The 27183-nt window shown below is 39.2% G+C and overlaps 1 protein-coding gene across 1 annotated transcript in view; it reads right to left on the bottom strand.

Moving 5' to 3' along the window:
- The window catches only part of EPB41L4A (erythrocyte membrane protein band 4.1 like 4A), a gene marked incomplete at both ends in the record, with an annotated part of 124650 nt that overhangs the window by 14299 nt on the left and 83168 nt on the right, over window positions 1-27183 (bottom strand). The window contains 8 exons of the mRNA XM_080638643.1: window positions 3624-3701; window positions 6968-7015; window positions 8611-8724; window positions 11048-11131; window positions 15316-15397; window positions 21201-21313; window positions 24424-24498; window positions 25502-25593. Coding sequence (XP_080494769.1) covers window positions 3624-3701; window positions 6968-7015; window positions 8611-8724; window positions 11048-11131; window positions 15316-15397; window positions 21201-21313; window positions 24424-24498; window positions 25502-25593 — 686 coding nt within the window. The remainder of the gene's footprint in view (window positions 1-3623; window positions 3702-6967; window positions 7016-8610; window positions 8725-11047; window positions 11132-15315; window positions 15398-21200; window positions 21314-24423; window positions 24499-25501; window positions 25594-27183) is intronic.

Raw genomic sequence — 27183 nt, 5'->3', positions numbered from 1 at the left:
TGATTGACAGAGGTGCTCAAAGACTAGAGGAAAGCAAAAGTCACTCTTGTCTTCAAAGACAGCAAGAAGGAGCAACTGGGGAACTACAGGCTGGTCAGCCTCACCTTGATCTCCAGAAATCCTGGAAACCCCTTCCAGGAACACGAAGGCCAAGAAAGTAACCAGGAATAATAGTAAGCATGGACTTATCAACTTGAAAAACTTCTATGACAAAATGACTGGCTTGATAGATGAGGGTAGATCAGTGGATATTGTCTACCATGACTTCAGGAATGCTTCTGATCTGTCTCTCCACAAGATAATCATAGAGAAGCTGCTGAAGTAAGGGCTAGATGAACAGACAGTGAGGTGCACTGAAAACTGGCTGAACAGCCAGACTCAGAGGGAGGTGATCAGTAGCACATAGTCTGGCTGGAGCCAGTAACTAGGGTTGTACCACAGGGGTCAATACTGAGTCCGGTCCTGATGAACATCTTCATTAATGATCTGGATGATGGGCAGAGTGCATCCTCAGCAAGTCTGCAGATGACACCAAACTGGGCTGATACACCAGAGGGTTGTGCAGTCATCCTGAGGGACCTGGACAGGCTGGAGAAAGAGGCTCAGAGGAACCTCATGCAGTTCAACAAGGGGAAGAGTAAAGTCCTGCAGCTCAGGGGAAGGAACAGCCCCAGGCACCAGGACATGCTGGGGGCTGTCCAGCAGAAAAGCAGCTTGGCAGAAAAAGACCTGGGCATCCCAGCAGATACCAAGTTGAACATGGGCCAGGAATGTGCCCTTGCTGCAAAGAAGGTGTTTGGTATCCTAAAAAGCATTAGGCAAATTATTGCCAGTAGATCAAGGGAGATGATCTTCCTGTTCCTACTCAGAACTAGTAAGGCGACATCTGTGCTGGGTCTGGTGCTGTTTTCTCAGAACAAGACAGACATGGACACAATGGACAGAGTCCAGCAAAGGGCCACTAAGATGATGAAGGGACTAGAGCATCTCTTCTAGGAGGAAAGGTCTAGAGAGCTGGGGCTGTTCAGCCTGGGGAAAAGAAGGATCAGGCAAGATCCTGCAGGGAGGGAGCAAAGGGGATGGAGCCAGGCTTTTTTCAGTGGTGCCCAGAGACAGGACAAGAGGCAATGGGCTCACACTGAAACACAGGAGGCTTCCTCTGAACATCATGAAACACTTTTTCACGGTGTGGGTTACCAAGCAGTGGCACAAATTGCTCAGAGAGGCAGTGAAGTCTCCCTCCTTGGAGACAATTCAACAACCATCTGGGAATGGCCCTAGGCAACTGGCTCTGGGTGACCCTGCTTTAGTAAGGGGTTGGACCAGATGACACCCAGACAACTCTGCCAGTTCTCAACCATTCAATCATTCTGTGATTCTAATCAGATGGATCTTTAAAGTGTAGTCAAGCAGAAGTGCTGCAGCACACAGTGTACTAGCTCAATATATTTTTATACACACAATAAATTTTGACCAAAGCTTTTAAGAAAGCAGATACATTTCTTCTATGATTGAAATATGCACATCATAGGTTCTTCTTAAATTTCATGTGAACATCTGCTTAGGATAAAACGTTCCTACAAAGTAAAGAGTTTCTCCCTAACCTTTTTCCAGTGTTGTACTTTCAGAAGTTCTCACCTGCCTTTCTATTTTTCTCTGGTAATTGTTTGTTTGGGGTTTTTTTTCTAATAAATGCTGATCTTTGCTCATGTGGACAATACATTCTACTCTTCTATAATCAGAAGCAGACTCTTTTCGGTAATGTGAGTATTCAGTCATTTTATTCCAATAAAACAATACAACTTTGTGTCTGCTTGTGCCAGAGATCTGATTATCATACTGGGAAATAAATTAGTATTAATCTATGCAACAGGCAAAACTTGAGTAACAGCAGTCATTATATTGTCCCATTTAACCCTGTTAGACCTGGCTCACCTCTGCAAACAGAAAAGCTATTCAGTGTGTGTGCCCTTTTAGCTTACTATATTCCTGCTTTAGCAGCTAACAAAATGCAGAAATGCATTATGACTGGTAGGTTTCCTGCACCTGATAACAAGCAACAAGTTTCAGACTTCCAGATCATTTAGTACTTGTTTACTTTAACACTCGCAATGACTTTCTAGCTGGCCAACTAACCACCGCTACATCAGTATTTTTTTTATATCCTACATTTCTGAAAATGTGTAAAACATAAAAATAATCCACATAAATTTAATTTTCTTCTTTTTAATTTTAAACACTTTTCCATGAGGTAAGGAAGGGTTGGTAGAGGCCCTTCTTCAGAAAATTATAAGCAGTACTTAATCCTTCTTACAACTCAACATTTATATTGCAAGAAACCCTTAAAGACGTTGTGGTCAGTCTCTAATTTTCTTTGCTTGCTTGTGGAGCAAACTGAACAAGAAATTTCGATGAAATTTCAATGAAATAAGCTGGTAATAGTGTTCTAAGAGAAAGGAATACAAAATACTATTTACACACTCATAATTGAAACTATACTCAGCATTTCTTTCAACTTCAGAGATCACCTAGAAAACAGATCTTCCTTGCACACTAGGTTATTGTTAATCGACTACCTCACAAGATTGTGCTCTAATTTAAGTACACTTCAAAGAAATCTCATGGCTCAGATATACTTTATATCACCTCATTTGAATGTCACTATGATTTTTTTTAGCATCTCTAACCACTGCACATCATGCTTAAAATACTATTATACCACATACTTCTGCAGCACGATCTAGCAAATAATTATTTATAAGAGTTTTCAACTATCTGAAAATCATGTATCACTCATAGTACTGCATGTGAGGCAACAAGAAACTATGGAAGCTTTTGAAAACAGCTTCTATAAAAATTGCCTTAAACAATTTTGTCCTGTGACATTTACCTTATGCTCTGTTTATGTGATACGAAGAAATTTTATGTGCTTTTAAAAAATACATTTTCATAAATAATTCTCCAGTGCAACATAAATTTTTCCAGTTTAAAGGAATTTTTATTCTACAATAAATCAGTTATTGTAGATAACATTTATGATGTAACAGTTACGATAACTTTTTCATATCAGCAGTAAGAAAAACATAATCTAAATAAAATAGAATCTAAACCCCAAAACTTGCTCGCATCACTTGATATTAACTCTTGCTGTTCTATAAAAAGTTGATGGTATAAATATAAATGTAAAAATATTTATACCATTAAAAGCTTGTATTTAAAATTAACATGGAGTTTCAGATGCATTAAAATACTTTTACTATTCTTCTCAAAAGCTTATTTTCTGCTTAAGTTTTGCACTTGAAATTTTTGAGTATATGCTGTGAATATCTTGTCATCAGCATTATCCGCTTTATTTGCAGTAATATTGCAAGTCTTTTGTAAATCTGTCCCATATCTGCAGCTCGTTAATGAGTTCTTCCCAAGAAACAGGAGGGTATGCATTCATTGCATACACCCATGATGTTTATGAGTTTTGGCAATTACCTCTCTTCTTATTCAAAAAAGGACCTTAAGCTGCCTCAGGAGGACTGTACATATAATACATGTTAGAATCCTATCTCAGAAAAGTCCATCTCCATTTGTTTGCATTTCATGTCTCTATGTCTAGAATGTATAAAGGTTACCTGTTTCTTTTCTTCCGATGCTCTCTGTTGGAATTTTCTGATTCACTGCCACTGCTGGTGTTACAGCGAGATCGTGATCTGGAGAGGAGAAAAGGAACGTCTCAAGATGAATTTATATACTAATATCAAAGATACTGTTTCTAAACAAGGGATGAGCAACAGTGGAAAAACATTACAGGGAAGAAAAGAATTAAAAGTCTCCTGAGGGCTTGTCTGCACCTGAAAGTCGTATTATCTTTTTCTCATTAACTGATTGGGAGTAACTGCTTTGAAAGTAGTGCACCCAGAGTAGTGTCAGTCAAGTGCTATTTTCCATCACTGCACTGCATTTTTGTTTGTTTTATTTTATCTCTCAGCATCTTTTGTGTATATGCACAGTGAAATGTTTCTCTGAGGTGTGAAATGTTTCATCTTTAAGCTGTATGCGTTCTAGCTTTTTTTCTTGTAGCACACTGTGGGCCACCCAAGAGAAACAATACAGTAAATCTGGTTTTGCAGGCAAAACAAAATGCTTATCAGATCTGTCTTTTTCTATTCCCTTCAATTTCCATCTGGCTTCTAGTTAAGTTCATATCATTTTTCAAATGTCAGGCAGTATGGAAGAAAACCCAACAAACACTGTGACTCTGCTGATCTTTATAAACACAGAAAGGCTGAAGTGCACACACTGGCAGGTATTTACCAGCACAGCTTTGGGATGACTTGATGCATGACTACAGGGATGGTGTGTCATGTGAGGAAAAAGAAATAAAGCAGTTACTTCCATATCACCTCTGACTGTGAAGCTTCAAATGGTAAGGTGACATTTATGGCTCCGATTATTTATTGGGACTGGTGGAAAAGAGCAATGCTAGAGTTCAAGAAGAGAATGGGCATATGCCTACCTATAGACAAAACTCCTCTCAGCAGAAGGAAGTGCTTGGCCACTACTATTTCAGACCCTTAAATCCCTGATTGCCACTGCTGAACATTTTGAAGCAGATAGACCAGCTGTCAAGGCTTTGGTCCTAGAAAACAGGATTCTGTTACTGTACTGCACTGTTGTGCTTGGTCCTAAAAAAATGGCACTCTAATCAAAACCTGGTTTGGACCATTCTTTACAGTGACTATGGTCTCTGAATGCCCCCAAAGAAAGACATGTTTGTGATGCTGACGGCCCAGCTGATTAATGGGGAAACCTGACGGATATTGACGTGTGTTGGCCTAGAAGGATTTAGGATGTCAAGACTTATAATTGGTGATGGATTTGCTGCAACTGAAAACAGAAATTTTCTTCTGAGGTCTCTGGGGGTGAAATAGGAGATAGAAGGGGATAACTCCTGATGCTGCTGTCAAACACATACACTTTTGTGTGCTTCCTGCTCTTTGATTAGCCACTTTTTTAAGAGAACAGATTTGTCAAACTACACTCCAAACAAGCTGAGAAGCAAATGCATTTCGTTAATGGGAAGCACTTCATTAAAAGGTTGAAGGCTACTGACAAGTACCTGCTTATTGCATGTTCTAACAGTTTAGGGAGAAGAGCCCAAATAGGGTGAGAAAAGACAAGAAAGACTTCCTAGACAGAGTAGTAGCAGCATGGACTTCCCCTGAGTGTCCTATCTGGTCAGGGACATATCACTCTACCCTCTGTCTCTGAAAATAAGGCACTGTTATAGAAGTCTGACACAGCTGAGAGTCTCATAATTTTTCCCATAATACAAATTGTGGTTGATTTTATCAAATTGCTATCATTACATGCCTCAGCCTATGGAGTCCAGACTCCCCCTCTCCTACACCAGAAAATCATTAACTGAAATAGCTTCCATTAAAACAGAATAATAGGACAATTGAAGCTTAGGAAAATCATTTCAACATAGCTTGTCTGAAGGGAATAGGCTTGAAAAAGTAAAATTTCCCCAGAGGAGAAGCAGAAACCTCTCCTCATTCTCAAATTTCATCGTTCATAATCTAAAGCCACTAAAAGGCTCAGGACAGTCAATTTCCCAGGTAAAAATGTACAGTTTTGCCTGAAGCTGAAAGTGGGGATAAGAAAGATACATTTTACTCCAGCAAAATGTAACCCCAAGGGAAGAAAGAGGATTAAAAGACAGTGTCCAAGTGACTGCCTGAAGCACATTCAGAGTAATAAATGCCCTAGAACTACAACAGACCTTACATGCCCAAAAGGATACCTTTTTTCCCTCCTAGTCTCAAGTGACACCGTTCTTGGATTCTGGTGCAATCCTTTTCTGATTAAGAGAGGACAGTAGCCAAATTGTGAGGAAGTGGAGAAAGTCTACTCCAATATACAATACCAAACCTGCAGCAGGCACAGGCTTTGGGAAAAGATCCCTTCTGAGCACTGTGTTTCCCACCTGAGATGCCTAACTAAATCCTCTCATGTGCTGGACATTCACCACAGGATTATCACTGGCAGCTTGTAATGGTGACATCCTTCAAAAAAAATAATCTGATATAAGAGGTGCAAATCATGCAAGCACTTTCTCTGACTTCCTGTGATTGTCCCTGAGATGTTTGTATCTCTGCCAGAGCTCCTTTCCCATGCTGCAGCAGTGAATCATATCCTGGGAGTGTCTCCTTTTCCTCACAAGCTTCTAGATATTCTAACACAGAAATGCACTGCACTGTTCCCTTTTCTCCAGCAGCCAGAGCAGGACCACAGGAGCGAGGACAGCTCAGAGCACAGAGTCAGCAGGCAGAGTCATGGCAAGCAGAAGTGGCACTGGAGAACTCCAAATGCAAAAATCCATCAAAAGGTGCAGTTGTTGAAGGGCATAGATGAATTCACACAGACACTATTTGGAAATGTGACAACTAGTCAAGACTGCACAAGGGAAAAAAAACAGAAGCTTCAGAAAAGAGTTCAGCAAAAAAAATGTGCAGGACAGTGAGAACTGTAACAAGTTGCATATGCCTCTGCACCTACCTTATACAGGACAATTAATCTCAAATGATATTATGCTTGCTTTCGAAACAGATTAATTAAAAGTGGACTGGGAGGCTAAAGAAGTCAACACAAAATCTGCAGACACAAAACCCAAAAGCTAAAACTTTTGGAACTGACCTTTAAGTTGCAGAAAAGCTTTTAGTTAATTTCCACAAATTGTTTCTAGCATGCTGTAACAACAATGTGCAAGGCAGCTTGGAGGAATCTGTGCTACTGAGTATTTTTGCAAAAGCAAGATAGGAAAGGAAACAATAAATGGCCAGAATACAAGAAGACTTTTAAAAATTTAAGAAGATGGTGGAAAGGGAACAAATGAAGGGAGGGAATGCAGGGAACTAAAATATGATTAGTATCTTTGGTATCATTTCATGGCTGCTATAAATTATATATTTACCTTCTCCTTTGCTTTAAATATGAATCTTCACCACTGTTTTGATTTCTCCTGTGACATTAAGGAGGTTTTAATGAAACACCATTGGGTCACTTAATACAAATACACAAGAACACCCATCTTTAAAAAAAAAAAAATGGAAAAAACAAACACCAAAATTTTACCAAAGTTTTCCTTCAGCATCATTTAAGGCAGAGAAAAGGCATGTGCTTGTTTTAAAATTAAAACTTCTATGGCAAATTTTAAAGGCACGATCCCATTCAAACTCTCTTTGCAAACCTCTGACTTGTAAGGTTAAGCATAGTATGCTGACCTTTAGAGTTTCCTACTGTTTCCTGATGTTTTCCCTCTTAATTCCAGTAAAAAGTGCATAAACAACATGGCTATTGTTATTAAACAGTTGGAAAACAAAAGTGCATTAATAAAACCAAGATTCAGGAAGACGTAATTAGGTTAGAATCTACCTACTATTGTCAGTCTTCACTGTCTCACATATGAGATAAGACTTTAAAAAACATATTGTTGGTGTGGTGGCCCAAGAGAAAACTTGCTGTTGGCATTACCACATGTTCACTGAGTAGACCAGCCAAATGCAATTCCCAGATGATAAACACTTCGCATCTCAAAAAATTTCCTACTACATAGTGCACAAACACTGTTCTTGGTATAAGACAGTTCTGTACTGCACATGCCTATTCCTTTGTTTTTACAAAGCCCAGTAAGCCCTCACAATAAGCTAGCAATGAAAGAAAACCCATTCAGGAAACACATTGCTATTATTTAGAAGGGCTCTGTCCAACAGGGTAAATCAACATAACTCTGTTGACCTAAGAGGGAGCTACAGTGATTTTAATTTAGGCAAGAGGTCACAAAGCATACAACACAGGTGAATTTCTTCACTCCTGTTCTAGACAGCTTATGGCAGATAAAATGTCTGGAGCAGCACAGAAACATGACAAATATAAAAGCTCCACATCAAACTAGATTTCCTCACAGACATGGCACCATCACAGACCTCCTTTTTGGCTTTGAAAGCCAAACAGATGATCACTTCATAGATGTCAGAAGGAGACATAACTCCCAAGGTGATGGCTTGAAGGCAGTCCTAGGAGGCTGCAATGAATATGGCAGAGTAGCTATGCTTGCTATACTTCACAACAGATCGCAGCATCAGATTACCTCAGCAATGAAAGCAGCTCATTCGTTTAATCTCCGCTGCACCTGCAGCAAATCAATGTACTTAAAAGAAAATATTGCTCTATATTAGAAGCTCATTGTCAAGCAAGCAACACTCATCAATCCTTTCCTTCACCAGGGAAAACCAGCTGCAGCAACTGAAAGGACCTTGCGTGTGCCAATAATGCAATTTCTCATATGTTAACATCATTTTCCTAGTACCCAGAGCAGCACACAAGCAAAAAGCCTACCTTTACAAAAGCAGATCTGGTATTCTTGGTCAAGTTTTTGTTGTGGTTTTTTTTTTTTGTCTTTTTCTTTTTTTTTTTTTTTTTTTTGGACTAACAACTGGCCTTATAATACCCTTCTTCCTAGGACCCAGCTGTGTCTCCAAGAACGTTTACTGAACACAGAGCCTGCAGGATTTCTACTGTGAGAAGCTAACAGTTAATTCACCCCAGGGCTCTTACCTCCTCCGGACAGGCTGCTCAGACTCATTCTCACTGCCACCTGATGGGTTGCCCCGCCGAGAGTAAGGAAACTTTGGTGATTTATTGCGGTCACTAGGTGAATTATACAGCCCACTAGGGTTAAAAAGGAAGAGCAAACAGTTGACTTCAAAACTTCCAGGACAGTTAGGACAGGTAACTGAGATTCAGCCTACACAAATGAGAAGACTCAAACACATACGCAAATACAGATGGTACTGCTTTTCCAGCAATAAGTATTTTACATTGAATCTTAAAAATGTAGAAGAGAGACCTCTTAGCATTGCAAAGCCAACAGCTCTAAGCTTACAAAATACAAAACCAAGTACATATATTCTTTTAGCATAATAAAATTTCTGTGCTTTAGAATGAGTTATTCAACCCAGAATTAGGCAATCAAATGTACCTCTATTCTTTCTGTTTTCCATGGGTATTAATCGGGAAAATAGTATTCCCATCATGATATACATCTTCATCACAGAATAATGCTTGGGACCATGAAACAATTTTAGCTCCAGCTCTCTGCTGTTCACCCACACAACCCTTTGCCAACAGTGTGGATATGTTTCATGCTTCAGGTTATGTATTTTAGGCTGTGCGGAACCCAATAGGTTGGGTGGTTACTGAATTAGATGTAGATTATCAAATGCCTGTATGGATTATCCTGCAATACCTTCCTAGGGAAGTGTAAGGACCTCTTCCAACACTGTAACAGAGCCCTTCTCAACTCTTTTAAACCACCTTTAATAGCTTCATCTGAAGATCCCAAGTTCTTATGCTGGAAAAATACAATCCTGATCTCTTTCTCCTTTCTCTGTACTACTCTTGATTTTCCAGACCACATCCCCTGACATATCTTTTTTCCAGACTGAAGGAAATGTCCTGCCTGGCCTATGCCTTTGCTCCTTGCACAGATTTCCTGCACAGTCATTCACACATTTGACTACCCTTGCTGCCCCACTGCAAGCCTTTTCCTGAGGTAAGAACATCCGAATTGCACTCATAATTCGTGAAGTAAACATGTGATCCACAAATTTATGTAACATCATAATGCTTTCCTCTTGCTTTCCTAATAATTGCTAATTATTTTTTCTGACTGCTACATAGTTCATGTTTTCATGAAGTTATCCATCATAGCTCCACTGTACCTCATTTTACTTAGAAATCTAGAGGCATTTTTTTGCCGTGAAGCATCTCTCATAACAGTTACTGACTCGGAGTCATCCACCATCTAGCAACTTACCTCTCATACTTTAGGGATCTTTCTGCCACTCTTCACAGACAACTTTCACTCTATCTACCCTAACCAATTCTGTCCCATCACCAAGTTGTATCACCCATTTTCCAGGTGTTTTAGAAATATACTGAACAGCAGAGACCTATGAACAAATCTCAATGGAAAGCCACTGGTGACTTTTATCCACTGACTACTTCCTTCTATGCCTACTTTCCAAATTTTTAACTGACTATCCATGACAGGACCTACCTTCTTACATACAATACAGATTTATTATGACCTGTTAATATATTAACATATTAGTATCTTTCAAACTTTTGCTATGGCACAATACTTATCACTACACAGTACCTAGGACATAACAGAATCATAGAATCACAGAATCATAAAATTATAGAATAGTTTGGATTGGAAAGGACCTTAAGATCATCCAGGTCCAATCCCACTGCCATGGGCAGGGACGCCTTGCCCTAAACCATGTCACACAAGACTCCATCCAGCCTGGCCTTGAACACTGCCAGGGATGGAGCATTCACAACTGCCCTGGGCAACCCATTCCAGTGCCTCACCACCCTCACAGTAAAGAACTTCTTCCTTATATCTAACCTGAACTTCCCCTGTTTGAGTTGAACCCATTACCCTTTGTCCTATCACTGCAGTCCTGGATGAAGAGCCCCACTCCAACGTCCTTGTAGGCCCCCTTCAGATGCTGGAAGGCTGCTATGAGGTCTCCACACAGCCTTCTCTTCTCCAGGCTCAACAGCCCAAACTTTCTCAGCCTATCTTTGTATGAGAGGTGCTCCAGTCCCCTGATCATCCTCATGGCCCTCCTCTGGACTTGCTCCAACAGCTCCATGTCCTTCTTAGGCTGGGGACATCAGAACTGTACACAGTACTCCAAGTGAAGTCTCATGACAGCACAGTAGAGGGGCAGGATCGCCTCCTTCGACCTGCTGGTCATGCTCCTTTTGATGCAGCCTAGGATACGGTTGGTTTCTGGGCTGCAAGCACACACTGAAGCTGGCTCATGTTGAGTTTCTCATCGACCAACACCCCCAAGTCCTTCTCTATAGGGCTGCTCCAAATCTCTTCTCTGCCCAACCTGTAGCTGTCCCTGGGATTGCCCCGACGCAGGTGTAGGACCTTGCACTTGGCTTGGTTGAACTTCATGCTTTGCCTTACCTCTGTGGGCCATTTTCCTCCCACGGTGCACTTGTTTTACTTCTTTGAGTTTCTGGGCTGTTTTCATTTTTCATCTTTTTAAAGCTAAATAAAAGTACAGATACATTTATTTTTTTAAAACCGATAGTGTATGGATCACATGTTCTCTTCCCCTGACCTCTTAAAAATTAATCATAAAAGCATACAGTCTTTACAGAGACCCACCCTAATATACAGGTATTTGGCAGCTATGTGAAGAGGGCAAACAGCTGTGTTGAAGAATTTAATCCCTCCAAGGAAGAGAGATTGGAAGGAAGTGGGGGGAGGGGAGGAAGAAAGAAAAGAAAGCGAAGGACCTGTAAATCGGCTCTACAGGCTCATAATTATGGCATCATTCAGAATAAAGGAGAGCAGATGCTTAGGCAAAAAGTCTAACAATAGAGCAAAAATACAATATGCTCTCACAGTCTTCCACAATATGCAGTTAACCAATTACTGAATTAGAGGCTTTATCTGCTTTTTATTCTACATAACACCTGATGGAACTTTCTTCCATAGATTTTCTGAAACACCACTTGAACATTTTTAATTTCTGGCATAAAAAGTGCCTGGTAACAGTATGCTCCAGCATTTAACTATGCCACAAACAAGTATTTAATTTCAGTTCAAAGATTCCACCTGGTTCAAAACTTCCATCCCATGTTCTTCACTACTTTTGTGTTTATAGAAAGAAAAAAAGCCCTATGAATGATAGTTCCCTAATCACAAACTTCACCCCATAATTTTTTTAATACATTTTTAACAACTGTTTCATCTTTTTTTCCAAGTGAAAAATTACAGACTATTTAATCTCTGTCAGTAGAGGACGCACCACATACCCTTATTTATCCTTACTACCTATATTTCTTTACCATTTTCCCAGGATTACAGTGCCTTCTTTAAGACGGGGACAACAAAGGCAGCAGGGGCGGTAACTATTCAAAACGTGACAGAACACAGGTTCATAGAGTAGCATATTCTCATTCCTTCCCCAGTTATGCCATATGTTTTCATTTTGCTAGACACCGAGCATAGATTTGACAATGTGAAACAGCTGTCTTTACTGACTGCTGCAAGTTAAAGTACCAGGACAGTCAAGATAGTCACCTGGCTTATGAGACCTATCAATCTTTGTAACCAGTATTCCATCATACTTATTGGAGGTGGTTGGAGGGAACAGCAGAATGCCCCAATTCTTCCTTTATTCCTACCATTCTCACAGTGCCAGGTTTTACAACTTCCAACCTATTAAAGCAGCTAGATAGCCTGCTCATTGCCACTCTGAGTGCTGGAAGGTGACTTCCTGCTGAAGGATGCTTTTCACCCATCCTCTCACCACTGGCTAGTCATGCATCATCATCTCGAGAGCTCGCTTTCTGCATGAACAAGCAGTTCACCTCATACAGAACTAGATAGCCACATTGATTTTCACTAAGCTCTTTGAGAAGTATTACTGACAACAACCCACTACAAGCATTAATATATCTTTCCAAGTGCAACTTAAGATGTCAAAAAAAACCCTTTAGAGATGCTTACAGAGTTGAGGAGATAAACCAGAGTTCTCTGCCCAGAGCAGGAGGTGACGGACTTGGCTTTATGAAGGAATCATGGCTAATTAACTCACTAATCCACTTTTAACCTCAGCCTTTGGTTACTACAGGTCACTGAGTTAATCATTTAATTCACACATAGTGAACACAATGCAAAGCTATAGTAAATCAGCAGGAAGGGAAATTAAATTACACTTTATCAGGCAAATAATTTTTTCCATACTGCATCTATTAATTATTGACTCAAATGTGCATACAGTCTATTCCCAAGCTTAAAAATACGTGCCTACTACAGACCAAGCAAGTAATTCAGGTAAATATATTTCCATCCTGTATTGCCAAAACCAATTGGTTTTGCATAGCATGAACTATCGAACAATACTTAGATTGAAGCTGTGCTTGAAGAAATTTAAAGGGTGCTCTCAAATCTTAAAAAAATGAGAGAGAGGGAAATTATCCTGGAGGTGATTTCACTGCATTAGATTACTAGGCCATTATTCATTCAGAGCAGACACACAGTTAACAGGTAGAGAGCTACCGTATGGCAGCTCTTCAGACACTAGTACTATCTCCAGGAATACAGCTGCAAAAGGAATGAGTTAATTCAAAGTACTTGAAAAGGTTAGAATCTGGATTTCATGTGAGATTACTGCTGTTGGGGGGTTTTATGGTTTACCTTGCATGTATATCACTTATGCAGAAGTGACCAATTATGTATCTCAGCTGTGAATGAGATGTTAAACTACAAAAACTCCACTTCTAAGAGCTGCAGAAAGCTGTTTTGTGAACATGACCAACAATTAATGCAAGAATTACATAGGATGGAGTAAACTACCAAGCTATGAACACTCCGCAAAGTATGTGTGCTACCTGTCATGCACACTAAGGCTAGCAGAAATGAAAGGTGTTCTACATGTCCAGACAGAGACACAGGGAAAACAAGTAAATTTCCAAATGCAAGAAAAACAACTTCCAACACTTTTTGATGGAAGTGATTAGCACTGTTTAAAACTGTGATACAGTGAGACTCTGAATTGTTTTTAAACTGTCAAGTTTAAAAGGTAAGAAACTAAATACCTAAACCTTGAAGGTGCCATGTTGAGAGCCCCTTATTTTGGTTCTTGCTCTACAATAGCCCTATCCATTTCTTTTTAACTGTTCATTGCTAAAAATTTATACACAGTATTTGTAGCATAAGCTGTAGTAAAGGGCTATTATTCCTTCCCAGTATGATTATGTGCACTATGGAATAAAGGCACTTCTTGCTTTGTACTTCTTGCTCTCCCTTAACAAATCGCAGAGTGGTTGGGATTGAAAAATCACTTTATCCAAACCTCAGTTTAAGCACAGCCACTCAGAGCCAGTGGCTCAGGGCCATTCCCAGATGCTTACTGAATTATCTCCAGGGCTGGAGATTCCACAACATCTTTGGGCAATGTGTGCTCAGTCATCCTCACAGTGAGAATGCCTCCTGATGTTCAGAGGGAACCTCCTGCATTTCAGTCTGTGCCTGTTGCTTCTGATCCTGTCACTGTGCACCAAGAGCCTGGCTCGTCCTCTTTGCACCTTCCCTGCAGGTATGTACATAATTTTGTAGTGTTTTCTCCTCAATGGCCCAGTTTCAACATGACTAAGTGGCAAAACTATAATCTTTCTTTTAACCCATGATCAGTATAATCTTCTAAGGGTTAGAATTTTTGTTTGAATTTCCCTCTTATTGAGGAAGCAGTTCAACTCAGCAATTCTTTTCTGTGTCAACTGTTCTAAATATTAGCAATAGGAAACACTATCCACCAAGAATTTGCAGTAAATCTTAGATCCTTTCTTGGAGGTCAGTCCAGATACCCAGTATGTGAAGCGCACAGCTTCAATGGAAAGATAAAGAGAGAATTATTCAGTTAAAAAAAACCCGTCAGGGTATGAGACATGCAGAGACAGACATTCAGGCAACTAAGCAAAAAACTTAGGTGCTGAGTTTTTTTTATTCACTGTTTTGTCAAATCACTCTCTTTTTGTTCAGGCCCCCAAATTCCACCTAAAATTAAGGGTGGAGATATAAATCCCCTTCTGAATCTGAGCCTCATCTCTTTCTCTGAAATAATGCGTAATAACCAAAGATGCATTACACACAGCAGACCATGCAAGTTCAGAGGAGCGCTGGCAACTCACTGCTCCAAGGATCAGCACCAACACTCATGAGCTTTGATCTGGATTTAATAGTGCAACAGCAAATGGACGCCAAGAATAACAGAAAGAGAGGCCCCACCCAGCTCTTCCCTGCACATACCTGAAGCAGCACCTGCCCTGTGCAGAGGCAGACCTACCCCCTGAGGGCCCTGCCAGCCAGCCCACAGCTCCTGGGGCAGAGGCACATAGCAGTTCACACAACCATCCTGAACAGTGCCAGTGGGTCATTGTCTGTCTTTTCATATTTAAAACTCAGTCTGTTTACTTTCCCATTAACTTGCCCCAATTTGTGGCTTTCCAAAATCTGTGTCACCTGAAATCCCTGTTCCAGGTTCATTAGAAGATCAGGGTTTGTTAAAATTAATCACTAGGCAACACTCTCTGACCTTTGTCAGCAGATCCTGAACTTAAGGCCATGATAAACTGTTAACTAATGATTACTAAATGTGTTCCTCTATCTAATGCAATACACACTGTCTTTAAAAGCTGGAAGGGAACTGCTGATCTACATACCTTTTCACTGGGGAAGGTGCAATAATTTTGGTAGTTCCTTCATCCTCCTCATTTGTGGTAACCTGGCTCATGTTCTTAGATCCTGAAAAAAAAAAAAAACACGGAACAGTTCTGTAGCAAGTATCTTGCACCCCATTCAGTATAATCACATACTGAACACAGTGCAGCATGAGAGATAAAATGATACACAAGACATCTAGTACATGCACTACTTACTAAGGATGTATAAAGATCACACTTTTATGTCTTACCCTCCTAAGAAAGTTTAACATGCTTAACATGGGGGAATTCATTAGTCTTGCACGTAAGACAAAGGGGTTTAAAGCTGTTGTTCTCAAAATGAGTCTATGACATTGCCACCAGAAAGGAATTCTCTGCTTGGTCAGCAATAAGAAAAGCATAAGTAGAATACAGGCTATGAAAAAGCTTGGGGATCCCCACTGCAATAACTATAGCCTCCAAAACAATTGTTAGATTAGATAGTAAAGCAAAACCAGTATGTTTGTTCTAAAAAAAACATTTTAAATTGATGTAGCAACACAGTGCAACACAACACAAATATATCCTAAGTTATGACCAGGAAAATAATAACTATAAATTAATGGATTATGAAATTAATAATATAAACAGAGAGAGACAATAACGAATAATACTGTGACAAAGACAGCTAAGCATCAGTTTCAATGAGTCAGAAACTTTCAGCCAGTATTTGAAAGTTACCTGACTAGTTTCCAATTTTGTGCAAAATGCTCTTTCCATTTTGACTCTACTTTTTGCAGTGTTGGCACTGCAGTACCCACCTGCGCCACAGAAAGAAACCTGAAAAAGCAGGAGGAACGTGCACTTTCCCCTCTTTTTGAGCCCTCATATAACAGGCTTCAAACAGATTTGGATATTCATGATTGAGGAGCACTGAGGGTCAAGGGAATCTGTGTATTTTACACTGGGTTTAAATCAAAGTCACATGATAATATTATGCTCTACAGATGTATTTGTTCAGTATCGTGAACAAAAAGCAAACTGTTCTGTTCAGCTTGTTACGTAGTAATATATTAATCACCAATACAAGTTTGTCCTACTGGCACTCTGATTTTAGTTTCCATGGTGTGATGTTAATATTAGTCTCTAATTTTTCTTCAGATCACACATTCTCTTTCCAGCAATTTTGTTCATTTCTTACAAAATTGTTACCACCTCCAGAAACAACTGCAAAGTAAAACAACAAAGCAACACCATTGATGATGTATATCAGCTCTGAACAGGATGTATTCTGAGCATGTTCATGAAGATAATGAAACAGATTGACTGAAGCCTATAAGACTGCTAACAAGGAAATATGTCCTCTGGGAAAGCAAGCAACATCACAAGGTTGTTAATATAGCAGTTTAAACTCAAAGCCCTTTTGCTTGGCTAAAACATCTTAACATCTTAAACTATGATGAGATTTTGCATTGTAAGCTTTCTCTACAGAGAAAGATCTCCACAATCTCCCTCAACTTTCCATATCAACTCTTTGACATGCAAAGTCTCTGGACTTTCCTCTACTTCAGCACAAGTACTTGAGATATCCTAAGGCATCTTGTCTGGCCATCAGCTGCCTTTCCTGCAGGTTAAATCTGCTAGTCTTCTGCAGATGCTTCATATGCTGCAGAGGGTCTCAAGTGGCCTTTGTCACCTTTGCTGAAGCAACTCAGCTGAGCTCTTTAGGTTCTTTTACGACTTTTCATTACGTAGTTTACTCCTTTCTCTACTTAACTTCTTCAGATTAATGTGTAGCACAGGAGGGAAGCAGCTTGGGTCCTGTCTTGTACAGTATTTGCTCCTTCAAAGCACTTTTTGCTGTTTATAAAAGCATAATCATTAGGAAGAATGTGGAATATTCTGAAGAAGGAAATGCAGAATGGGCACAGATTCTTAGACAGAAAGGAAAGGAAAGTTTTGGCATTCTCACTGAATCCTCTATTTTACACAGTGAGATACAACCCGTGCTCCAGACTCACTGAAGAACTGTTATTTTCTGTTTTCAGGAATGAAGCAATTGCTACACTGCTACTAGGACCTGCTTGGTAATAAAGTCAGAATTACTGAATGAAAACCTTTCTTCAATTAATGTGGATCAGAAAATCATCAGAAAAAGAATCACCAATCTTCATTAAGGCCATAGAAGACTATACAAAAACTCTTCCTCTGACCTCTAGAAAGAGAAGGATGCCAGCAGTCAGTATCACAAATAAATAAAGATGACATTCCCACCTTTAGGTTAGGAAGGTAGTGATATGAAAATGGAGTAGGTTAAAATGTTAAACCACAAGGATATCTCACGGTTTCTGACCATACTGTTATGCATACAGATGCATTTAGTTCCTATGCCATCAAATACATAAGATAAAATAACACTATAATAACTTAGTTCACAGAAGTAATGAAACCAGCAAAGATATGACTTTTTCAAAAAAAGGATATAATTTCAGTACTCCACATAGTACAATGCAAATGAGGTAGCTTGCAATTTTGAGGTCATCAGAGTGCTCATAACTTGATGGAGCAATAAGAACTTAAGCTCCAAAATATGTCATAACTATGAAACAACTCTCAGAAAAAAAGCTAAGAGTCAAGTGCTACAAAAGTAATAGTCACCTCCAAAACTGACCCTTTGCTATGTCTGGCAACAGCACTACCATTCTGCAACACCAGGTCACCTTTGGGTGCCAGGTGATGAGGGGTTGTGAGATACAGAGTCAGTCCACCCAAGTGCAGAAGGTCTGTGATGCCTTTGCAACTCCCTCGAACTCTGCACAAAGACTAGTGCTGCAGAGCCTATATACAGCACCTCAGCCTTTGGAGGAGCCAGGACCAGTAAATCCTTAAAATAAGGGCAGCTGCTTCTCACTGTTGAGTTCCCTGGTTACCACTCTACTATTTTAGCATTTACTCAGTTGAGGGAAAACCAAAGACAACATACAAAGGCAGAGATACAAATAAATACAGAAATACAAAATAGGTTTCTACTGAGACAAAACCTCATACTAGCTGTGTTTGACTCCACTGCAGCCCACAACGAGGACCTTTGCTTTGTTTTTTAAAAAATAAGATCATGTTGCACAATTCTGTTGAGCAAATGACTAGCTTAATGAGGAACTTTCTTTCCACCCTTACAGAAACTGTAACAATTGTCTTTACCTATGTTCCACTTTGTGTATCTTTTACTAACTACAGTACTGTTTACCAGCATACACCTCTGTATGATACAGTATCCCTAATATAAAAGAATAGACTCCAGAAAAACTGTCCAAACACAAACCACATTGCAGTAACCTAACTTTGCCACTTTTTGTCATATACTAAGGTAACAAGACTCTCAAAAATACCGCAGATAGCCAGGAATCTTGAACACCTCATTTGTAGCAAGTATTCCTAGTTGCTGCTGTCAGCATTTACTGCACTGAACTTTTCCAGTAAGGTGAATGTTTGATTCCCATTTACAGCCATCTCAATGCTGATTTGTGCATTCAATTTAAATAGACCATTACATTTTCAAAAACTCAAATGTCTAAAACCTCAGGAGACTGGCAAGCTAATTAACTTGTCATGCCTGTTTATCAACTAATGCCATTTCACTGATGTTATCTGAAAGTACTGTTTGTATTTAAATCTATTCATGAAAGCAGTAGATAGTATGATCAAAAGGAAAACATGTAAGAAGAGTTCATGCTTTGCACTGTGTGCTACTAAAAGCCTATAAAAATTAATGGACCTCCATATGCCTACACTAGCATCACCTTCTCTGTGATAACTTTTATTTGCCAAACTAGTTTCCAGTCCTGTAGCCTCAAGGGTTTATGCATCTCGCAGCACATGCATGAAATGCAGAAGCAGTCACATCCATCCTTTTATAAAACCTAGGATTTAAAATAAATTTTAAAGTGTAAAGCTCAAGGTAAATGAATAAGTAGATAGATAAAACCACCCTAATTCTAAAACTTCACTTTCAAACCCCATCTCAAAATTTTCTGGGAAAAGATCTGAGACTTTCAATGAGCCAGCCAATGGTTCTAGCTACCGTGACTGAGGTTGGCAAAGCAGGATCTCGGGTAATATGTAAGTTAGTGGCAATATGTAAGTTAATCAGGGCAGGGACTGTGACTGCCTGTGATTGCTAAGGGACTATTATAATATAGACAGTACTGTAATTTTAATACCCGTTCCCAATTCTCAACCTGGCTTTTAAATCAGAATGGTAGCACATCCTTTACACTAGTTTATACAACTACCCTGTGTGCAAGGCAGAGACAAATCAAGTCATCAGCTACCAAACAAAAAACCTTAAGCAATGTTTTTCACTACTGAATAATAAACTCAGACCTACAGTAACAGGTATGATCACATTAGTGTTTGCCCAGAAGGGATATTCCCAAGAAGCTTTTCACATGCAGAATTCAGCCAAAATAATGAATGCCCTCACACAACACGTTGTTGCAAAAGCTGAACATTACCAGTTCTGCCCTAAGAGGGTAAAACAGAACAATGAGACATCCTGTTCCAACACTGAGTCTACGATTTGCAATCAGAACAAAATGAAACTGTAATTCCCTCTCAGTGGAAATGAAATACAAGAATAAGTAAACAAAACAAGCTATGCATATCTCACATCTAAGACTTTACAGAACAAAACAAAAAAACCCTTCTCCAACTGAACACCAGCCTGAACACCAACCTAAATATACACAAAATAAAAAAAATAATAAAAAAAGGCAAAAAAAAAAAAAAAAAGCACACCAATATAAAAACACTGGTTGCACAGCCATTGAAGTTTCCCAATCTGGTTTTTACACTAACCGTAGAACACCTGAGATGTGAAGCATATTAAGCAAATGACAAAAGGGAGGTTACTGCATCTTAAACCACTCTAATGTGGATTCTAGGAAAACAATCTGCCATGCTAAATCCAAACTGTCTGCACTGTCTATCCTATCAGGGGAATCAGTCAATGGCACTGGCTTTTATACAAGAAAGCTGCTTTTTCTCTGTTCACGGTATCATCCCTCTCTTAAAGCACAAATATTTTTACTGAAAACATTAAAGTATATATTTTCTGCACAAAGACAAGTTTTTTCTCCAGTTGCTAACACACCACATATACACTTAACTCCATGCATAAGTTCGACTGAAATCCATGTGACTGCTGTCACAGATGAAGCTAAGCATACACATATAGTCACATATAGAACTGGAGGTTGACTTTAGTAAAGCTTTTTGCCTCTATTACTATATCTCAGGAAGCACCCATTATTCTGGGTATGACTGCTGTGATCTGTGTTTAACCTTGCATGTTTCCTCTAACACCTGTAAAAACTTCTAACTTCCCTTGAAGCTGCATTCCCAAGCATCTTCAGCATGCAGAATAGATTTGCAGCTCATACATCTGAAGGATGTTAAAATCGCAGAGGGCATCTCACTAACTTTTGTTCCACTTACTATCAAAATAAAGGGATACTGCCCTTGAACTGGGAAGAGGATGTAGGATACAGACACCTTGGGTCAAGCAGCTGGAAAAATGAAGGTATAAAATTCTTTAGAGAGAGACAGGACTGCTGAAAGGAACAAGTTCTCACTGCCTGTTTTCAAACTTCCCTTTCATGCTTTGCATTAGACCTACAGAAATGGGGTTTAATTATGTTTGATCCACACCATCTCTTTTACCCACAAAGTTCGAGTTTGTAGATCCAGTTAATGCCAGGTATAAAGACTGACCTAAGGCAAATGAGAGAACCCATTCTGAGAGAATCTTAAGGACACTGCAGCAGTTCCGAGTCACATCTCAAAAACTAAATGAATCAAAGACTAAAGAAGACAGTCCTGCACAGGCCCAGTAGAGAAGGACTTACCTGTCTGTTGTGTTCTTTTGGGGTAAGTCTTGCTGCGACTTCTTTCAATGCATTGGTCAGGCCGCGGGAGCTGCACAGAAGGGTCTCTGGTCATTTGCAAAGACGTTCTGCCACTTGAAAACACATGGAAACCATGAGAAAACACTTGCAAAGTTATCAAAGAAATAGATGATCTTTAGACTGGGAAAAAAAAAAAACCCAAAAAAAAACGAAAACCAAAAACCCACCCACCAAAAACGCATGGGGTTTGGGCAGTATGTTTTGTTAGCTTTTCACATCTCATCCCAGCTCTGGTTCTGCTAAGTAGCACTACCCTGACTTTAGTTTTGAATCAGGCATTGGCAGAATCAACACACTGTGCCAACCTCATCTATATTTGTCATTTTCAAGAGGAGCTAAGCAACTAAAACAAAATGCTGGTTTATTAGGAATAGGAAAAAACAATGTGACCTTTTGTAACCTCAAATATTCTAAGATACGATTTTAAGTTATTTGATTACTGTCTGAATTCTTCTTCTAAGTTTTCACCTCAGGAAAACACATACTTAACATTGCTCAGTTCAAGTCAGTAAGGGGCCTACTTCTCTGCCATGTACAATGACAACCTAAAGAGCATGGAAAACAGCATGCAAAGCAACTGTAATAAAGGAGTCTCACTAGCACAGCCCCAAACGATAATAAACTGTGTGGAAGTCCTGATTCCCATTTATAGTAATGCTCTTCTTCATTGCACAATTCAAATAAGTTTAAATAAGTTTAAATAAATTCTTTTATGCTCATTGTAATGTTCCTTTCCATGTGACTAAGTAGAATATAGTGTTCATAACAAAATTGCAAAGCAGGCATTGTATTCCTCCCCAAAATTCTGTGCTTGCTTATGGAAATCTATACATAAGAGAAGTAATTGGTACTATTAACTCCCAGTTGCTTGAGCACCTGCCGTTCAAAGACATAGAAGGAAATACATACTGTTACTAGCAAGTGCCAAGCAACCACCCAGGCATCACATATGTAGATTTTCTGAATTATGCGAATGCCTCCACTAAATATGGGTTGCATTTTCACCAATAGCCTCAACCAACACCGCAGAATTTTTATTTTCTCAAAATCTGTAAAATAATTTAAGGAAAAAAAAATCCAAAATTACATTACAGTAATGCTGATTTTTGACCAGTTTAATGGGGTTTTTTTCCTAACTTAGCCAGAAAGCACTCCTGCTCATTGGCGCAACCATGCCAGTCTTGCTAATTCCAGAAGCACTTTTAACAAAACATCTGCAGATAAGACCTTCCACGAACACTAACACCTCCATGTATTAACTAAAGCATCTGATTTTAAGAGAAGGAAATTGCTTTCCTGACTGTTTGCCATCTAATGAGAAGTAGAAAATTAAAAAGCAAAAAGATAGTAATGGTCCCCACACATGCACAGTCAAATGCAACTATACTTAAGAGCTAGAGATGTGTACAGATACACAACACTGTCACTGCTTTTGCTGCTAAAACAGGGACCAAAGGTAAAAAGGGGAGACAATCAAAGCTGATGGATAAGCAAAGCGCATGTAAATCCTGTTATTGCTGCTCTGAATTTTAAGAAAAAAGTTAACATGTCAATCATAAATTGACTATAACTATTTATCATTAACACTGTATAACCAGTAGGGTGCAACTAGATGTCACAACCCACATTTCCTAGAACATCAACTCAGGTCAGGGGGAGTTCTCAAGAATCACTGCAGCAAAATAGGGAACAATTCATATTAGAAGGAAAATAAATACTTTCATGTTTTCTAGACAAAACTAACATTATAAACATAGCTGACCATCATCCCAACATGGCAAGCCATATCACACATTACCCTTGAAACTGATTAAAAAAGGAAGAACTCAAATACACCACCACCAGGAATAACACAAATGTAGTTAAGTGCTTCATGATATGTTTTTAAAATTTTTTTAACGTCCTGGTCAGGACAAAACCTTCTCTGTCCCAGCACCAGTGCCCTGCTCCAATCTGTCAAAATGGTCCAACAGAGGAAACTGTGATCCACAGTACTCCATCCGGAATCCAGAACTCCTATCCGTTTTTACAGATGGGATAATGCGGGTCTGGATCCAACTAGAAATCCGAAAGGCAGTACAATCATCCCTCGCCTACAGTAAGGAGGAGGTTGATCATGCCAGATAACATCGTAACCCAAATAATCTTAACTACTATGAAATACTCTGAAGAAGAGAGAAGACAGCACAGAAACACACCAGTGACCCTTGCTGGACTTGATCCTTGCTGTCCAGACTCAGTTACATGAGCTCAGACTCAGAACTCGTATAGTCATTTTTCCATTGGCAACACCTATCCTACAAACGAGATCTTACATCCAAGGGTGAATTCTGACTGACTGAGGACAACAGACTTAAAAATATAAAGTCTCAGTAAAACTCAGTAAAAACTACTGGGCTTCTGACATCTTACAATTTTAACTACATCCTTTATCTGCTAGTCCTTTGTGACCCAGCAGGTAGATCTTAAACCTACTCTCCCTCCCAATTTAGGATAAAATTGAGACCAAGTCCTCCCTACAGTCTGAAGTTACTGCATCTTTTAGAGCTTGTAGCCTTGAATGCTTACCCAAACTTCCCAGCTATTCCAGTTAAAAAAAGATACCCACACCTCCTTTCAGGCCTGCCCTCACTTTTATTCTTGAATCAACAGCACTGCACCAGCAGTACTGTTACAAGATTAAATACAACCATTAGGATCGAGAGGCCTCACCCAATTGCAGCTGTAAAGAAGGGCATCACAATTACAGACTCCATACACTTCCTTGCACCAATCCTTTGCTAATTTCCGGAAGAAAGGTGGGAGCAACATTCTCCTTGTCCTGGTATTTCCCAGGTTTCAGGAAAACCCTTTAGGACATGAACATAATTTCACAACTTACAAGGAGATTTTGACTTAAAGCATTGCCAAGGCTGCTCGCACTTTCACTATGGCGTACAGTAGGCCAAAGCTAACTCTGGGGATCTGGAGAATGAGAAGTAACACACATTTACTCACAAACTTCCAGACTTCCAAAGGGAGTCTGTTAAAATGACCCTGATTCATGCTTTGTCAGAACTGCTCTGAGTCACAGTCTGGGTGGGGTTTTTCTTTTTCATTGAAGAGGATAAAAGAAGGAATGAAGAAGGAACAAACTGAAGTTTAAACAATGAAATAAATTTACCTGTACCGGTGTTTATAACCTATGGATCCAAACTTGCTGAATTTTCTTGGAGAGTTTGATTCATTCTCTGGCACTCTATGTAGTTTGAAAAATAGAATAACAAATTACATAGACAGGTCTCAATTACAGTCCCCTTTCCCAAAAAAATGAAAAGAAAAATACAAACTTCAGGTTCCAAAAAAAAATATTTTTCTGCTAGTTCCTCTTCATTCCTACCTATAGGCACACTCTTACGGGGTTGAGAGCTCCACAAAGCCATGTATAGGTCCCCCTTTTTTGAATACACACTTCTTTATTTCAGGGTCTACTATAAACTGCTGGCAATAGAAACCTTTTGCTTAATATTCCACAGGAGCAGGCAAAACCACCATCCCACAGTAAGGAGACTGCAGGAGGGATTCCGAGTTTACCCATTTACAGCACTGCTAAATTCAGGCCCAAGCATCCCATCGATCAGTTCCTACCTAGGCACCTTTGCACATTTCTGTTGCTGTTTTTGCCACAGTGAAGAAAGTGTTTTGAGATGTGTAATACTGGAAACATTTTGTGAATTTCAATAATTAACATTATGGAAATTCAACGAGACTTTCTACTAAAAAACAAAATTTCTGTAAACTGTAGAAAATAGTAATGTCTGAAATCCAAAGGCCTCAATCAAGTCAATGCTGCTACAGAAAATTTTATGGTTAAATATGTCAAAACGTATATGTCAGCTTAAATCCTGCCACACACATTTGTAGAAACTTCTGTTAAAGGCTACTTTATGCAACCTGAGATACTGTTTCAAAAAGAATTCTAAGACAAGAGAAACAACCAAGATAAAAAAAAACCCAATGAAACAAAACAAAACAAACAAACAAAAAGTTTAAAATTACTGTTTCACATCACTGTAAAAAAAGGGAAGACATCACCTTTCAATATAATCAAGAGCAAAAATGTGTTTCCAGGCAGCAAGCCTGTGTTACACCACCTAGAGTGTAAACAGCTATAAGTACTCAACTGTGCTGAGTAAAGTGCTCTTAATCAACACAATAACCTTGCTTCTGGTTAGTAAAACTGCAGCTTCTGCATCGCTAACCTGAAGAACATATGATGCTCCACACAGCATTTCCAGAGATGTTTGCATGTGATCTTGTTATGTGCTTCAAAAAAGAAGGAAGTTTCATTGCACTGAAAACAAAACAAAGCAAAGCAATATTGTTATGAGGGATTCTGCCAGGGAAGTAAATCTTTACTTACAGAACACAAGAACTGACCATCTCGTATCAAGGCACATGAGAAAAGATAGCAGTATGAAGAAAAGCTGGTTCTATAATTCTGTAGAAATCCTTACTTAAAAGAGATTTTCTTTTTGGTTTCTCATTGCCTGAAAATAATTATTTACAGAATCAATTCCTTAGTGTTGTGAAAAACAAAAGAAAAAGTAGAAACAGAAAACAAAAACAAAAGAGAAAGGAGATTATTGAAACACTGCTGTTCCTTCATTACTGTTCATAGATACCGCCTTTTTTTCTAATTAAAAAGGACAATGACTTTTTCAAATAGTATGTTTTTCATGTTTACTGAAACTGCACCTCAGATGTCAGGCAAAAATATATTCCCAAGGCTCTGTTAAACAGTATAGAAAAAGGCAAGAATAAGTAAAAGAAAGAAACTCAAGATCTGTGGTAAACTAATAAGAAAAAGCAACACAGAGAGAAAATGCACAAAAGATGTAGAGAAGAACAAAGGAGAAACTGGAAACACAAAAGATGAGAGGAAGAAATCATAGAATCATAGAATAGCTAGGGTTGGAAAAGACCTTAAGATCACCAAGTTCCAACCCCCCTGCGGTGGGCAGGGACACCTCACACTGAACCATGGCACCCAAGGCCTCATCCAACCTGGCCTTGAACACTGCCAGGAATGGAGCATTCACAACTTCCCTGGGCAACCCATTCCAGTGCCTCACCACCCTCACAGTAAAGAAAAAAATTTCTTCCTTATATCCAATCTAAACTTCCCCTGTTTTAAGTTTTAACCTATTAATTACCCCTTGTCCTACCACTACAGTCCCTAATGAAGAGTCCCTCCCCAGCATCCTTATAGGCCCCCTTCAGATACTGGAAGGCTGCTATGAGGTCTCCACTCAGCCTTCTCTTCTCCAGGCTCAACAGCCCCAACTTTCTCAGCCTGTCTTCATACAGGAGGTGCTCCAGTCCCCTGATCATCCTCGTGGCCCTCCTCTGGACTTGTTCCAACAGTTCCATGTCCTTTTTATGTTGAGGACACCAGAACTGTACACAATACTCCAAGTGAGGTCTCACAAAAGCACAGTAGAGGGGCAGGATCACCTCCTTTTGACCTGCTGGTCACAGCAGAAAAAGATTTAAAAAAAAAAAAAAAGAAAAAAGAAAAAAGATTAAACTCCAAAATATTTAACTTCAAAATAATTCAAAATACTAGGAAAAAGATCAAAGGTAAAAGGCATAAAAAAAATCTCCTGAGGAAGATAACAAAAAAATAATATTGAGAGCTTAAAACCTAATCACTGGAAACTGGCAGTGAGTACAGCAGATAGAGAAAAAGGCAGGGAGAGATGAAAGAGAAGTCCAATACATACAAACTATAACACACTTCCAATAGACAAGAAAAAGCAACAGACACATCACACTGCCTGTTTCCAACAAGCTAAACATTCATATATGGTCACTTAAATTACATTTCCATATATTTGCCACTCTGAACTTAAGTTTGCAGTTTTGTAACCATGATTTGCAC

Source organism: Psittacula echo, assembly GCF_963264785.1.
Source record: "Psittacula echo genome assembly, chromosome: Z".
NCBI classification, from domain to species: Eukaryota; Metazoa; Chordata; class Aves; order Psittaciformes; family Psittacidae; genus Psittacula; species Psittacula echo.
The sequence above is the reverse complement of the archived record's forward strand: the minus strand, read 5'-3'. Positions and strand labels throughout refer to the sequence as shown.